A 17,792-nucleotide genomic window follows, 5' to 3' on the forward strand; every position below is an offset into this window, starting at 1 on the left:
GTAAATAAGTGAGAGTGTGTGTGGATCTTATTATATTTACTTGATTTGCCTGTTAAGGAGTGGACTGACGCAAGTACACAAGAATGACTGTAGATCTGGTTTCACTGGGATTTTAAAAACAGATGGGAAATGTTCAGAATAAGAAGGGGGTTTTATTAATGAGATGAGCAACAAGTACAGGTCTGTTTCATTGGTAGCTATGTTTTCAGTAAAATTTTAAACTGCAGATTAGATACAGTTCAGAGTTCCGCAGTTTAGCAACACATACTTTGTATAGGCAGTCACTTTTACAATTTTTAGAGTTTTGAATAAGCAGTAAGTTGCTGGTTCAGTGAATGCAGTTCTGTGAGACAAGTACAACTTTATCTGCATTTCAAAAAATATGGTAGAATACACTTAAGATGCTTTTGTTATTAAATAAAAAATGAAAAATAGTAAACAGCAATCTTAAGAAGATGAATATAGTGGGTGACAAATCTCTATTTAAAATGCTCTTGAAAAACATACCCAAACAAAAATTTGGATCTTTAAACAACATCTGCAGAAGAGCATGGGGAATATTCCAGTGCATTTTTTTTTTTTGCAGTTAATACAAGTTTATTAATGAGGGACTTGTACTTTTTCTTTCAGAAATGAATAAATCATTTGGTGTCAAAGATGCATTTTCTTGTACTGCAGAGTGTTTTTTATGTGGTCATATCTCGCCATTATTAGTAACCCTCTCACTATCACACATGCAACAGTCGCCAAAGAACTACATCAAAAAATTTCTTACAGCTTTTAAAGCTCCAACACTTCACATTACCATGCAAACAGAGAAGTCTGGGACAGCAAACTGTGCAATGGCTTTTTAAGCTGTTGGTAAGTCAGAGGTGTAGTTTGCCCGTTTGCTTCTGGATGTTTTTTTAGCAGCATTAGGTTTGTTTACAGCTTTCAAAGCTGTTAAGATGTTTTGCTTTTACACATTTTTTAAAAAACTGGTAATATGGCAGAGTAGCTAAAACAACCCATAAATTGCAAACTATTATGATCAAGCCTTCGGCCATAACTTCAGTTTACATGTTCTTAAAACGGATTCAGAAAAAGTCACCTCTCAAGCTTCGTTCAAGGAATTCTTGGAATCCATTTTGTGAACACAAATGGTTATGACAAGTGAACCAATCATACTCCTCTGTATCAATATTGTAGTACAGTTTGTTAGCTGCAGGCTGCTAGATGTGGGTGAGGAAAGAGAACTGAGCGGGATAAAGTTTTAAGACGTGATTAATAAAAAAAAAGTTAGAGTAAGAATTTGTCTGGATTTAAAACTTCATAATGATATTGTGTAAAGGGAGAGGTTTACTTTACCCACAAATGAGAACATGGTACTAACTAGAAAAAAAAGTAGGTTCTGGCAAACAGATGAATCCCAGCTGCATGAAATTAATGACTTCCGTCACTCCTGTGGGAAGGGTTATGTTTCCATCTGCTTTTTGGATTACTTCAGTTACTAAAATATATATTCTACATATACAGGAGTATGCACATATGTATATGTGTGTATGTGTGTGCAAGCGAGTATGTATGTGTATATATACGCATACATTTTTTTATATATGTGTACACACAAACACACGTATATCACTAATCACTTGGACTGCAGTCAGGACTTTATTGATCTGCTCAATGACAATTAGTACAGAGGAATACAGCTATGACCTCTTAATTAGCTATTTCTTGTAATACAGAGTTTGAATACCTCGGCCTTCACTTGCCTGCTGTATGGCCCTGAACAAGTCCCTTAACTAGACGGCACTTTGGGACACAGTAGGGATTTGGACTAAGCGTCTGAATGGTCTCCTGGACTGCATGCTGAGTAACTACCTAAAACCTACGCCAGGCTATCCTCTGAAGTACTGCAGTGGGAAAAGAGCACCCTTTTGAAAGACTATAACATTACTGTTGTTGCAATGAATCAATGTCCAACATTTTGGGCCAGACAAAATAATGCATGATATAGGCTAAAGGCTGTATTTCAGACTATTAATAAATCTGGGTTAAAGACTGGTTTCATATCAGGAAAGCCAAGATGCAGTATTTTGGATTCTTACTAAACTGGAAATTAATGTATTAAGCTTGATGCAAATAAAAAAAATATTACACGCTTTCCAAGTCCAAAAGATGTAACTGAGCAGCACCAAACACTTGGAATGATGAAAGACTTAAGCATTTCTTCCAAGTATTGTCATTAGTACATCATCTCTTTACCGAGTTCTTAAAAATAATTCAGACTGGACATAAAAAGACTGGACATAAGAAGAGTTCCGGAGTCACCTTGCAAAAAACTAAAGTCCGTGTTAGTGTGGATCCCATTACTGCATCTGGTTTACTGCAAGGAGAAGGTGGTAAAGCTCAAACCTTGATGCCTTCCCTTCATGCATGCTAACACACACTGAGGAAAAAACATTTGCAAACCAACAAGGCTCCTGGCAGGAATGAGGGCAAGTGAATACTTTTCTCATTATTTACAAGGCCTGGACAGTTTTCAGCTGCTCACTGACCATAAGTCACTTGTTTCATTGATCAACGTCTATGACTTAAGTGTCACTGGCTTTGTTCAAAATAGTTGGCTAAAAGTTGGACAATTTATCCCTTACACATATACTGTAAGAGCATACCGTCTAAACGGGATGGCTTTTTGTTGTACTACAAGAAAATAATCTCAGCTTCATATCAAGCAGAAGTTTTGAGGTAGATCCAAGAGGGTCTTTAGGGACAAACTGTGTGCAGACAGACAGGGCTAAGATGTCAGTGTTGTAGCAAAGCATCATTGCAGACATCTAGCCTCAGCCTGTATCTCTAAGGCTGTTATGACAAGCAAGTTTTGAAATGAAAAGAAGTCATTTCAAAGGAGAAAACAAGTGATGACCACCCCTTTGCCAAAGGGATCATGGCCAAGAATTGTAATGGATCTGTGCAAGTTCAATAGAAAGAAACATCTTGAAGTAGCAGGCTACTATTTCAGAGACACTGAAATACCAAAATCTGTATAATACATCTAGTCAAGAAGTTACTTCTGTGTTCAAATGTAAGATGAGAACTCCCTAGAGCTCATTAATGATAATGGTCATCAGTCTGTGTGTTTGTGGAGTTCAAGGAGTTCAGCAATCAGATGGCTTCAGCCATACTACCCATATTCTTCATTATCCACAAGCAAATGGTGCTGTAACAGCAGCTCAAACTGCAAAGCAAATTCTTAAACAACCATTTCACCATTCTGCTTTACTCTCTTACCAGGTCACTCCATATAGCACAATTTTAGTAAGCCCACCACAGCTAATGACAGAACACCAAATCCAGTCAACTGCTTCTATGTTGGACCCACACCTACAACTACGGCCTATTCCTTACTAGGCTGCAAATGAAAAAGATGAGAAAGCTAAAGAAGTTTACCATTTATTCTTCTGTAACAGGAGACAGTCAGCTTGCTTTTTTTTTATCACACATATATCCTAGCCAAGAGTAAAGACTCAAGTTGGACAGAGAAAATAGACTGAGATGAACAGCAGTACCTGTTGACAAACATGAGCCCACAATTTATGTAGTGCAAACTAAGAATGACATTAGCCCAAAAAGTAATAGGAGACTCCTTCAAGATGTACAAGAGACACCTGTAGCAGGAGAACAGCAGCAGAAATAAGATGGGGAGAACTTAGTAAGCTTACTGCATTGACTAGTCTTCATGAATTTGAAGATATTGTAACCAGACATCTCTAACAATTCATATAGTTCTATGATGCCAACACATTTGCAGTTAGTGGTATTTATTTCCTACAAATGCAATGTCATAATTCCTCTAAAATGTTGAGATTCTTAACAGCTGCTTAACTGCTTTCTTTAACAAAGCTAAAAACAGCAACTGTGTCAGAGTGGTAGTATTATCTGAAAAAAAAATGTTTAGGGAACTATTTTGAAAAGAAAAAAATAGTAATCACAACGAACATGTCACATTTCACTACATGTTTAATAATGAAATGTTTCTCTCAAAGTGAGATGGGGGGATATCTGTTATAGCAGGTTCAGTATTCAGTTAATTACGATTACTGCATACGTCTTGGTTCCGGGGAGGTTTGTGACCTGTGTGCAAAGGGCTCCTATGAAACAGACTGCTAACTTTATACTGTAAAAGCAATAAAAGTTATGCTGCTAAACCTGTTCCTAGTCTCAGTCATGACATTCCATTTCAGACTACAGAATAGTCTGGTTCTGGCTTGGTTATTACATTATCATGACATGACTTCCAAATTCTGGATAGTTTTCATGTTTTTCCCCCCTCATTTTGCCTGTTATGACTATGTACAAAACTGACATATTTGTGGAAGTTTGTCATTATTCATTTTTATTGTGTGAGAGAGAGAGAGACAGAGAGAGAGAGAGAGATCTATATTTGGATTCACTTCTACTGAAATCTCGAATTTCAGTATCTCGAGACCATGAAGCCGAAAATCCATAAAGTTGAAACCCCAGAAGCAGGAAATTAAAAATCACGACTTCTATACCAAACATACCGCAAACACAGACACAAACATACACCTCCCTATGCATACACAAACACCTAATGTGGGGGGCTGCGCCTCCCACACCCCCCTACTTAAATATACTAACTCCGAGGTCGCACTACACAGACAAACACACAAAAACACCACTACACCAGCTACATTCCCCTCGCACATACACATCACACTAACAAAACACACAGACACACACTAAAGCCCCTACCCAAAACCTGTACAACACAAACACAGACCTACATCTCCAACCATCCACTCAGACACCGCAACACCAGAACCGCTAATTCAAAAACTTCGGGATTTTGAATTTTGCGCTTCTCGAGTTTCAGTATTCCGCACTTTTGCCTTTCTGGTCTCGGGCTACTGAAATTCGGGATTTCAGTAGTTCGAGATTCTGAAGGAAACCCATACATTTATATTTATTACACACACATGCGTAACAGGCACACGATGCACACATAGCATTGTCAGTAAATATTAATTAAAATAAAAAATATCACAGCCAAAATATGCAAGACACATCATACTCCACAAATATCTCAAATGACCCAACAATGATACTCCCATGCTCTAGACCCATAATAATTCTATAAGGGAAGCATGCTGTAAATACATTATGTCAACAAATGAACAAATTACTTCAATCATGCACTGCTTAAAATACATGCTCTATACATATATCAGAGCATAAATGTGTATTATGCACACACAAATACACACACACACACACACACACACACAGATACAGAGATGCTCCTAAATCTAAGGTAGTGGCCCACAATCACATTTTATTCACTTATTTATTCATTTACCAACCAGATTAGAGCAGTGATCCAAGTGGCCAACTGGACCACTTTGAAACTCAGCCTGGAGTTTTACAACCAAATTTAAAAAAGGGATAAAAGGTAGCACAGACGATAGATACAAGGTAGCATAAGATGTTCGTTATTAAGCAGTTAACATTAAGAAACCAGTAATTAAGAGATACAAAAACAGCTGTTGGATTAATGAATGCAAGGTTGGCAATAGGTTGCTACACTTCTTACAGTAGGACTATATAGACTAGGGAAAGGCATTTATACTGCATAAACAAATATAGTACTGCACTGTAAATGCCAGTTAATTATTTGTCCTACATAGTAAAGTTTCTACAAAATTATGAAATCTAGTAAAGGTGCACTATTTGACACCAAGATATGCACATCAGGAAGAGGAAGGTAGTAGGGAAAGGATTTCAGGATGTAAGAGGTGAGAAGGTACAATGTAGATATGGTGAAGCAGTGAGGGGGAAGCTGTTGAAATTTGCTTCAGAAAAATTTTATGGGTGCAAATTACTGTGTCTTAAGAAGTGGAGAAGGAAAGAGGCAGAAAGGGGAGGTGTATAAAGAGGAGGTTTATTCAAGCTGGAAGGAGAACTCTCTTCCCAAATGCTGCACTATCTGCTGTTGAGAGAAAGTAAGATTTTTTTCTGGCCCAGAAGAGTAATTAACTTTGGCTTTAGCAACCTGAATGGGATACTGGAGGTTAAAGAAAGGTCTAGTCAGATTCCAGGCTATCTATGTGATGGGACTGATGTGTCTGTTTCCTGTAATTGGCTTTGATAGTAGGGGATCGACAAAGAATTGTAAAATGTGGAGACTTTGCGGAGTTCTGAAGAACATTGTTTTTGTCTTTTTAACACCGAGTATAAGGTTTTGTCTGGTTAGCCAGCTACTTAGGAAGGCCAGGTCAAATTCCAGTTGCTGTTTTACAATACCAGGTGTCACACAAATCTGTAGATGACTACGTCTTCCAAGGACAGTGGAACAAGAAACCTTGGTCATCTGCATACAGTACAACTGGGAGAGGGTGGGTGTCCCAAGATAGGCTGCTGGCAAAATACAGGAGGCAGCTATTTTCATGGGCTGTTTACTTTCACAAAGAGGAATTGGTTCGAAGCTCTCTTCACCCTAGAATGCTGATGTCTATGCAGTCACTGAAACATGGTTTAAAGCCACGGACAGCAAACCAACAGTGTAAGATTATAATGTCTTCCACACATTTAGACCAGCTACTACAAAGACAAGGACTAAAGGTGGAGGTGTCTCAGTTTACATCAAAAATAAATTCACCTCATGGCTGGTCAAACAGGACAATGCACTGGAGGTGCTCCATGTTCAAATCATCATAGACAAAATCCAATACCACTTCTTTGCAAGCTACCGGTCCCCCTCTATGACCCAAGAAACCTATACCATGTATTTAAACATACTGAAAACACTCACCATCCAACCCAATACCATATTCATGGGCAACTTTAAATTACCCTACTATTAACTGTGAATCCTATACGATACCAAATGTACAGACAAAGATTCCTGGATTTTGTAAACACAAACTCCGTGGACCAGACAGTCAAACTATACTGGATCTGGTCCTCACTAATATGAGAAAGTGCTGCACACCCCTTACTGTAATGTCATCCCTGGTAAGGCCAGACCACAAAATGGTCTCCTTTGAAGTAAAAAATAAAACCTGGACGCCCAGCTAAACCTGGAATACTCAGCAACTACTCTAAGGCTAACTTCCTGCTATTAAGTGATAACGTGGCAAAGTTTCAAGCCCCCATAAACCCGGAGAATACTGCTGCCTATGGAGAACTATTCACAGATAAGCAGCTGCACAGATGCAGCTGCTGTACCCCAGGAAAAAGTGAACTAACTAAAAAAAACAAGCAAAAACTGTGGAACCACAAATTCAATAGGCTGTATAACAGAAGGAAGAAAATCATGGCAAAAATTAGAAGGTGCAGTACCCAGTAGGACAAAAGCACTCTCCTCAAACTAAACAAAATTCAGAGGACAAATAAAGTCTACCAAAGCCAAATCTGAGGTAAATTTGGCCTCCCAGGCCAAGTACAACCACAAGGCATTCTTTGACCATGTTTGCAACTTCAAAGGCAATACACAATTGTGTGCAGAGCTCATTGTAAATGGAACTACCAATACTGAGCCAGAAGATCTAGTGAACATACAATCCAATAAATTCAGCTCTAACTTTACTCCTCTCTCCCACTCAACCTTCCCACAGGAAATACAATCAAATATAACTCTACCTGCTGTCACTACGGAACAGGGCCTTAATGCTTTCTCTAACACCAAAAACACTGCATCAAGGGGCCCAGAAATTATCCCAGGCTGCCTACTAAACAGCACGAAATATGACCTCTCAGGACCTCGGGAATTGCTGTTTAATTGTAGTCTCCAAACAGGCTTCGTGCCTCATTAATGGAGAACAGCAACAGTCATCCCTCTGCACAAAGGTCGGCCATCTACAGACCCTGGAAACTGCAAACCCGTAAGTCTCACTAGTCTTGTATGGAAAGCCATAGAAAAGATCATGTAAACGATCAATAGTGACATAGCAAACCTCCATACTCTGGACCCAACCCAGTTTGGTTTCATCAAGGGCAGGTCATGCCTACTCAACCTGGTGGACTTCTTTGAGAAGGTCAACAAAAGCAATGGATGAGGGCAAAATGGTTCACACTGCCTACCTTGACCTGGCCAAGGCATTTGACAATACCCCACTCAGGCATTGTTGACAAACTCAAGAGGTTAGGTACAAACCTGTATGTCACCCAGTGGATGGCCAACTGGCTCACAGACAGGACCCAGGAAGTTAGTCACAGACAGGACCCAGGAAGTTAGAATTGTGGAGTCCACCTCTGCAAAGAAGTCGGTCACAACTGGAGACCTTCAGGGAGCAGTCCTTGGACCACTCCTTTTTGCATTTACTTCTCTGAAGTCAAGAAAAATGTCAATGGTTTTTGGTCGACTAAATTTGCAAAGGATTGCAAATTAGAAGACGTTGTTGAATTCCACACTAACACAAATGTTCTCCAGGAAAGGCTGACAAAGACATAACTGGTGTCAAAGCCAAGGACTAAAACTAAATGCCAAGAAATGTATAACAATATCCTTTGGGGAGTCATCCACCCCCTGGTAACTATCATATTGACAACACCCCCCCCTTAGAGCTGACCCAGCAGTCAGGGACTTAGAGGCACACATAGACAGTAATCTAGCCTTTGACCATCATGTGTCCAGAGTAGTAAGAAAATCATTCTATGGTGTGCAACTTATAAACAAAGGTATGACATCTAAGCCCAAAGAAATCATTGTTCCACTGTATTTGGCATTTATCAGACCTACCAAGGAGTACAATGCCACCTTTGGTTTGTACCTAACCTGACATATCCAACAACTGGAACAGCCACAGAGATTCCTCACTAAAATACAGGGCACAAGTAAAATGTCCTATGCAGACCGCCTCAAGGCCCTATCAATGTATTCTGTATCCTACAGACTTCTGATGGGAGATGCAAGCCTGGCATACAGGGCAATCAATGTCAGACCCCACTCTGATCTCCTGCACAGCCACAAAACAAACAGCACCAGAATTACCCGTTCTAAAGAATTAAACCTTGCCTTGCTATAAACAGGAGCTACTGGAGAGACAAGTATGTATCCCAAAGACTACCCAGTCTCTGGAACCATCTCCCCATCCATGTGAAGCAGAGTTCCTTCCTAACTCAATTCAATTGCAACTTGGACAACTGGATAGGGAACAGGAAATTCATCCCTGGTTTGGCACCTATGTCTCAAATGGACACAGGCAGCCTGTAAATGGTTCAATCTCCCAGGCCCCAGATTGTAAATGTTTCACCTCCCAAGCCCCTATTTACACTTAAAGGTATCAGAACTTGTCAGAGATTTGGGATAGATGGCTAGGCTTAAAAAGGCCCTTGTGGTCGTTCGCCTAGTAAACACCTATGTGTATGAAGAAATAAGGAATCATTTTGACTATACATACATAAATGGGAAAATAAGGAATCAGACAAAAGGTATGAAGTCAAAGAAAGGAAGTTATAAGGAATTAAAAGGGATAGAATATTACAAAATATCAGGGTTTCATCTCTTTTCACTCTGCCCAATAGGATTATGAAATACCAACTGTGCTGAAAATGTTTCCAAAAAGCATTGTTTGGAATAATCATAGCAGATAAATTACAGATAATGATTTGATACAGACAGGGTACGGAAAAAGCCAAACTACAGAGGTAAACATGTAGTCATAAGGTCATAATACAAGGCAGTTAAGTCACACAACCATTTATGCTCAGTCACTAGTGTTCAGTGATTCTGCAAAACAGTGTGAATAAAATAACCATGAAACTGGTTATTTTAAGAATCCACTGTGTAGAATGGGAATGACAATGGAAAGAAATACAGGTGATTACATCAGAGCAGAAATAGAAGTAATCAAAATAAGTCAAAATAAGTCAAAATGTGATGAGAAATGAAAAATACTAGCTTGGAATGTTGCTTGGCTAGCTAATCTAGGAAATGAAAACCCTTGAAAGTATGTAAAGCAATACAATATTATATACTTTCAACAAATAAGAATGGAAGATGTTGAAAGTTTAAGGAAAACAAGACAGACCCAAATGGGGATTGTAGACCTTCTACAAAGTAAACAAGGGTCTAAAATTAAACCAAATAACCCAAAAGGGTGGTATTCTAATGCTGATAGTGAAAGGTAATAAAGGGAAATTCTTACTAGTGAATGTGTTAAATCCAATAAAAATGTTAAAATGAATGGAGTTTTTTTTTTTTTTTTTTTTTGCGGGGGGATTAGGGAAAGCTTTGTAATTAGATGGTAAAGAAATTGGGGAAGTTAGATGGTAAAGAAACTGAGGAAGTTATGTTATGATATGAATACCAATTCAACTAATTTCCAGAATTATGGGAAAGTTCTGAAAAACACAAAACTGGAGAGTGGAAGTGCATCAGAGGATAATACAGTATCTTTAAAAAAATAAGATAATACAAATAGTCAAGGAATTCGGTTGTTGAATTTAGTGGCAAAGTATAGAAGCAACTTAAATAAGAATTCCATTTACACATACATTACAAAAATAGGAAGCTGTGCTGCTGAATATTTTATAGCCTCAAGACATTTGAATGTTGCTGTAAAGATAGACATACATACTAAATCATAAAAATGACCATTTACCAATGTCTGTCTTAATGGATAAATCATCAAGTACAGCAAATCTGGACTGGAACTGTCCCACATCTCACCCTGATGCTAAACTTCAGAGTTCTGTTTTAAAAAAAAATTCTAGTTCTGTACCCCCTTATGTCACATCTGAAAAGGCAGCTGTGTTTTACGAACTTCACCAGGTTACTAAAAAAAGGTTACATAAAATTCTACTTCCTTTGTAAATGTTTTTCTCTCAGAAGTTCAATCACCCTGCACATCTTTCCACTGGTTATCTCTACATGGAAGAAGACCCTCCCTTTCCAATTATGACGTCATTCAAGCAGTGTGTAGCATGGATCCTGTTCATCTGGAACAATCTCAGCAGAATCAGGGGATGCAATATAGAGTAGAAATGCAGAACACCACCAAAAAAAAAAAACAGAAGAACCTGAAAACTGTAGACAATACAGCAAAATAATCCAGACACCAACTTAGCGCTTTCATCCACTTTCAACTGGACTTCGAGTCACCAATCACACAAGGCCATAAATACAAAATTTCAAAAGTCACATGATAGCAAACCATTCAAAATTTAAAGGCAGGGAGAGGCAGAACCTAGATGGCCAACTCAGAGCAGTGGATTTTGAGAGCTCTATAAATTAGTATAATAATATAGGAAAATGTTATTATGTTCAAGTTTAAAACATCAGAAATCTATAGATAAACTACCAAACTACATAAATATCAATTTTGGTGGAGATATACAAAGATTTTCCTGTCAAGTAACTTGGAGATATATTGAGCCATTTAATATGAACAACTCAAGAAATTCTCACCCAGACGCTGCTTTGAAAAAAGAACTGCAATTGATGACATCTACCTTACAGGAAACTATCTTTGAAGATGGATGGCTTTAAAAATTACTTGGAAAACCTCAAGTTAAATTTTCAAAAACAGACGGATACTCTTAAGGAACTATTACAGCAATACCATACAAAAATAAGAAATATAGACACTTCTCTAAATGACACTGAAGGAAGACCCAAAGAGGAAGAATTCCAAAAAGAATTTTTGTTTAAACAGAACACATGGCTGCTTAACAAAATAGATGACTTAGAAAACAGGGAAAGGAGAAATAACATAAGGATCTTTGGTCTGCCTGAAAACACTGAAGGTGAAGACATTATTTCATTCTTAACCTGGATTCCTGAATTTTTAGACTTGAAAGAGGGACTTCCATTTGGAATTGAAAGAGTGCACAGTGCACTGAGGAAACCTGCTTCTAACTCAACAAATACTCCACCTAGATCCACAGTTATGAAATTTCTTTCACTTCTGGAAAAGGAACTAATATTAAAATCTGCTTGGAGAAAATCACCCTTAAAATACAATCAAAGCCTTATAAGGTTTGACAATGATTATTCTTCCAGAATACTAGAACAAAGGAAACAAGTCTGGCCAATAATAAAACTGTTGAAACAAAACAACATTAAAGAACAGCAGGCCTTTCCAGCCAAGATAAAAATACTTTTTGTCAATGAGAAGAGAACCTTTAATGACTTAGAAGAAGCTACTACATTCATCAAAAACAACGTAGTGTCTATCCCAGAAGAAATGGAATGGATGGCCCCTACTCTTAAAAGAAAACAATCCTTGGACTGATGCTAGAAAGAAGAAACAAAAAAACTGATTCCAAGATAGCGGTGCCAAAAAATAACTCTTACAACTACATTTCTCAAAGTATCAACTGATATGGTACATCAATTGTCATCTGTTTTTATTAAAAAAAAAAAAAAAAGGGTTTCTTAAACAACTGAGAAATAGTAACGATTTATTGAATGTTCAAAGACTCCAATAATTCTTCACAAACAAAGATAAGTCAAGATGGGTTACTGTTTACATTATATATAAGCCAAACAAAGCAACATATAATACAAACATAGAAGTTTCTATTCCCCTAGTTGAACTCGAATACTTATCTAGTTCGTTTTTCATTGATTTTACTTATAATAATTTAAGTAATTAATTAAGTAATTCAATAAGATATTATTCATCACAGTTCAGACTTAAATGTAACAAATTAACATCATATATAACAGCAGTAACAGTAGAGTGTTTTGAAAAAAAAAGCTGTCATGGAAACTAATGCCTTCTTCAGTTAAAGTATGATTTAGAAATGTCATGTATATCCTGGTTAAATAATAGTAGCATGCTCTTAGTACAAATGTCATCATTATTCTGTCTAAATATAGTTAATATCAATTATGGCAGGTATCACAGCTACGAGTGCTGTTTGATCAATCCTGATATGGTGTGTGTCCGTTTTAGTCTCCAGGAAGCTGTGGGTTGCGGCTTGTGATCAAGGTTTACTGATACTTGTGAATTAGGAAGAGACATTTGGTGTTTTAGCCTGGATCCAGGGGAAGGGGGTGGATAGAACTGTGATTTGGGATATTTTGGCAGAGACTGGTTTGTTTGTATGTCTGCTGAGTGAGAGGTGGGAGGGCTGGAGGAGTGAGTTGTCTCTAATTGTGGCGGCTTGTTGGGAGTTTTTATTTATTTATTTATTTATTTATTTTTATCTGTTTGCTCTCTGTTCTTTTCCTGGCTGCTGCCTCACTGAAAATGAGGGAATTTAGGCTTGAAGTTGCAGTGAAGTGAAGCTTTGCTTCAGGTGCATCACGAGCCTCTGGTATGCAGTACAAAGACACACTAACAGAAACAGACGCTCTCAGGTTGCTATTGCTATGGTAACAGAAACAGAGTGACGATAATGATTCTCAGCAATGCCGTTTTTGGTTTAAAAAAAAAATATATATATATATATATATATATATATATATATATATATATATATATATACAGAGAGAGAGAGAGAGAGAGGGCTGTTTTAACCACATGTACATATATTGATGGTCTCTCAACACTTTGTTTAGCTCATTAAGTTGATTCTTGATTTAAAAAAAAAAAAAAAGCTCAATTTTATATTTAAAATGTATTTTGGTCCAACCACTTACATAAGAGTGGAAGTATGAGTTATTGTGAAAGACTAAGAGTACTTGGTCTTGTGTAGTACCCATTGCAATGGTCTGGGAGGTGAGCTTGCTCGGACATGTTGGGCATATGGGGATAGCCGATTCTTTTTGGGGTCACTGGGAAGTGCTGGAGAGTCATCGGATTTCCTTTTTGGAAATATATGTGGGAATAAAGGGTGTGTTGAGTGGTTCACTGTCAGAGTGGCCACTGTATGGAACAGGCTGGTAAAATTGAACAGGACAAATATTAGTTTGGATATTTTAAGAACGGCTTGGAAACACACCACATGAATTAGTGAATGGTACTCTGGCAAAACTGGATGGGCATTATTGCCCGTGCTTGAAGTACTGATGTGTGTGTACGTAGGGATGGAAATAAGAAACTAGAAGGGTCTCATAATTTAAAGTTTATGGACTGTATAAACATGCTTGGAAGGAGATAATAATAAGAATAAACATTACAGCTTGTGGTCACTCAAATAACTAAGCAACAGCCAAAAAAAAACACACATATAAGTAAATGTGCATAACAAGTCATATAACTGCTTTAACTTGAATTGTGGTTTTGTAACACACCTTGACCATACATACTACTTAAGCTGTTACCAAGGTAACTAATATTTTATACATGACATCAAACTGACAAAGTTGTTAAAGGGAAACAATAGGAGCCTGAACTAGGAATGTCACAGAATGTAACAATCACATTCTGAACAAATAGTATTAAATTGACAATAATCACTCAGTTTAACCTTTGCTGATTATACAAAAATAGAATGTTGCCATTTTATATCCTGTATCTGACAACATGTAACTAATGTTAGTTGAAAGCCAATCTTATTTCTGTATCTGTATTGTATATTACAAATTGTAATAAAAAATTATATTGAAAACAAAATGTTGCCATTTAAATCTAAAAACTTTCAGTATATGCCATAAAATAGCAATTTATGAATATGGAAAGGTAACATGTAATTATTTTGTGCTGCGGTAGCGTTGTCGCCTCACAGTAAGACTTTGTCCTGTTCGATTCTGTGTGGACACATGCGTGAATGGGCGTACCTTCGTTGAAGGTTGTGCATCAGAGCCGGCACTTCTGCACGTAAAAATCTACTGCCAATCATTAGCGGACCGGAGTTCCGCTGTGGCAACCCCTAACCGGGAAAAGCCGAAAGACACAACAACTTGTAATTATTAAATTACAATAAGTGAATTTGTTACTTTTAATCTATAATTTCACTCATTTTATAAGAAATGACAGATATGAAAATCCTTGTGTGCAGAAAATGGGGGGGGGAGAGGGATGCACTGATAATTAAAATGCACCAACATCAATGTTTACATGAAACAAACTCGATGCTTTAAGTAAGTTAGCAACAAATAAAGTGATTATTTAAATGCTGGCAAACAATGAAATATAACTTCTGATATATCCAGTAAAATACATTGTATTATAAACATTAGGTATAAATATTACCATCTACTTATATTACGTAATACGTTTTGAAAGACTTCATCAATAAGGGTGAATATGTTAAATAACTGTGCGCTATAATCTTTTACTGAGAATTTTATACATGGTACATCCTAATTTACTATGATTGAACTGCTTGTCATCTATCTTTCATGTAAATATTAATTGCTTATACAATAAGTAGACATTTATATTGTATTAGAATTCTGTCTAATCAACAATATTACTATATCTGTTCAAAATAATATAAATATTGCTTATTCCTATTACAAATATTCTCCATATGATATGACAGTTCAATTTATGGAGCTCAGAATGTTCTGGATTGTCAGGGTATGAATGATAATCTGATAGACTTCCAGATTAGGAATGATTTTCATTCAATGGCTAGTGCATTTCTTAGTTTTGTTAACATTTATTAATTTATTTTACAAAAACATTTTTAGTATGCCGGATCAAAACATTACATTATTGATAAACACTCAAAGTATAAAACTGATAATTTCCTTTAAAACCTCAAACATATACTTTATAGTTATCAGAGGAAAGAGTTTAATAGTCACAATAAAACAAAAAATATACAGTCTAAATAACCTAAGATGGCTTTAACTTTATCATCTTTAAATACCAATGGCTTAAACAATCATACCAAGAGATCAAATCTACTGAAATTTTTAAAACTGAACAAAACACAAATTGTCTTCCATCAAGAAACTCATTTCAAAACAAATGACAATTACAAATGGAATCCTAAGGAATATATGATATTGGCGCAATCCACTTATAAAACTAAGACAATTTTATGGAAAACAAATGTGATTAACCTAGAAATCATTTATAAGTATGAAGATAAAGAAGGCCTTATTGCATTAGTAATAGTTAAATATAATAAAATATGGACCCTAGCCAATCTATACTGGTTCCCAGGCAATGGATCAGGAACTGTTAAAAAAACACTTGGATTTCATTTCCAATAATTATAAAGACAACTTAATATTTGGAGGAGATTTTAACTGTGTATTTGATATTTCTGAAACTACAAATCAAAGACCGCTGCGTACATCTGCTGTATCAAAAGCTTTAAACAAGTGGGTAGAATCATTTCATCTTGTAGATACTTTAAAATTTAAAGAAGATAAATCTGTTATTTTCCCATCAAGATCACAGAATTGGTACCCAAATTAGAATAGATAAAATATATGCTGCCCATGACTTGCACTCTAAAATCATTAAGTTCTCAATCACTCCCTGCCCCATTTCAGACCACAATTCATTGATACTAAAACTTCAAAACTGGTACAAACCATTAACCTTTAACTCCAGAATTCCAGCATATATAACTAAAATAGTTCAACCCCTGGTTATTATCTGAATTACAGTTCTTCTTAGATATTAATTACACCACAGAGATAAAATAATGATATGAGACTCATTAAAAGCTTACATATATGGTAAAACCCTAACTTGGTATAAAAAAAATCAGAGAATGGGATAGTGAATTATTAGCTCTACAATCCAAACTTTTGCCAGTAAAAGCTGAAAACAAAATCATATGGAGATGAAAAAGAAAGTAGAAGTATTAAACAATAAATACAATGAAATTCTAAAACATAAAACTAGTTTAGCTTTAGAAAAACTAAAAATACCTTGGCCACTTCTCCCAAATATCTACATAATTTATCCACAAGAATTAAAATACAATCAAAAGCAAAGTATCTTCCAAGAAAAGATAGGGGAAAATGTCTCGGATAAAGGTAACATTCTTGATACCTATAGAAATCACTATATGGAACATTTCCAAAAAGGAAATATACACATCGATCAATTAAATCTAGACAAAAAATGTTCTAATATAAAAAACACCAGAAAAATTAAAACTAGATCTGCAAGCACCCATAGCCTACAAGGAAATTATAGATACAATAAAAGAGGGTAAAAATAATAAAGCTCCAGGTATAGATGGCATAATTATGGAAATATATCCTTTTTTCCTTCAAAGATACTATCCCTCTTCCATAATACTCTATTAGAAATTCGCTCACAAGCTTTAATACCACCCTCTAGTAGATATTCCTTAATCACACCAATCCTAAAGGAAAACAAATCCCCAAACATCTGTAACTCATATAGACCTATAGTATTATTACTATTATTATTATTATTATTATTATTATTATTATTAAATAATGACTATAACATATTTATGGCAATATTAACTAACAGAATGAAAATACCATTATCCAAAACAATAAATAATGATCAAACTGGATTTATATGTCATAGAGATACACATGACAGTATTAAAAGTATACTTTTTCTTATAGATTATGTTAAGAAAATAATCACTCATAATTGGCTTAGATATATAGAGACAGCCTTTGATTCCCTAAACTGGGACTATTTATTCAAAATTCTGGTGTTATTTGAATGCCCTCCTTCCTTCGTTCAAGTATATATATATATATATATATATATATATATATATATATATATATATATATATATATACATACATACACACACACACACACACACACACACACACACACACACACACACACACACACACACACAATTTAGCATATGTTAAGCTACGTCCTTCCACCTCTGAATCTATACATATAACAAAGGGTACTAAACAAGGATGTCCCATGTCACTGAGTCTATTTGCTTTGGCTATTTAAATATTGGCAGATTCAATAAGTA

General features: G+C 36.1%; 1 protein-coding gene across 1 annotated transcript in view; it reads right to left on the reverse strand.

Annotated features, from left to right (window-relative positions):
* RPE (ribulose-5-phosphate-3-epimerase) overlaps positions 1–17,792 on the reverse strand; it is a 154,444-nt gene that overhangs the window by 54,558 nt on the left and 82,094 nt on the right. Inside the window, exons 6-7 of the mRNA XM_044060699.1 lie at positions 11,213–11,227; positions 7,065–7,090 (exon numbers count right to left, since the gene is read on the reverse strand). Of these exons, the coding sequence (XP_043916634.1) occupies positions 7,065–7,090; positions 11,213–11,227 (41 nt within the window). The remainder of the gene's footprint in view (positions 1–7,064; positions 7,091–11,212; positions 11,228–17,792) is intronic.

Source organism: Protopterus annectens, chromosome 2.part0 (assembly GCF_019279795.1).
Source record: "Protopterus annectens isolate FY-2018-M chromosome 2.part0, PAN1.0, whole genome shotgun sequence".
NCBI classification, from domain to species: Eukaryota; Metazoa; Chordata; order Ceratodontiformes; family Protopteridae; genus Protopterus; species Protopterus annectens.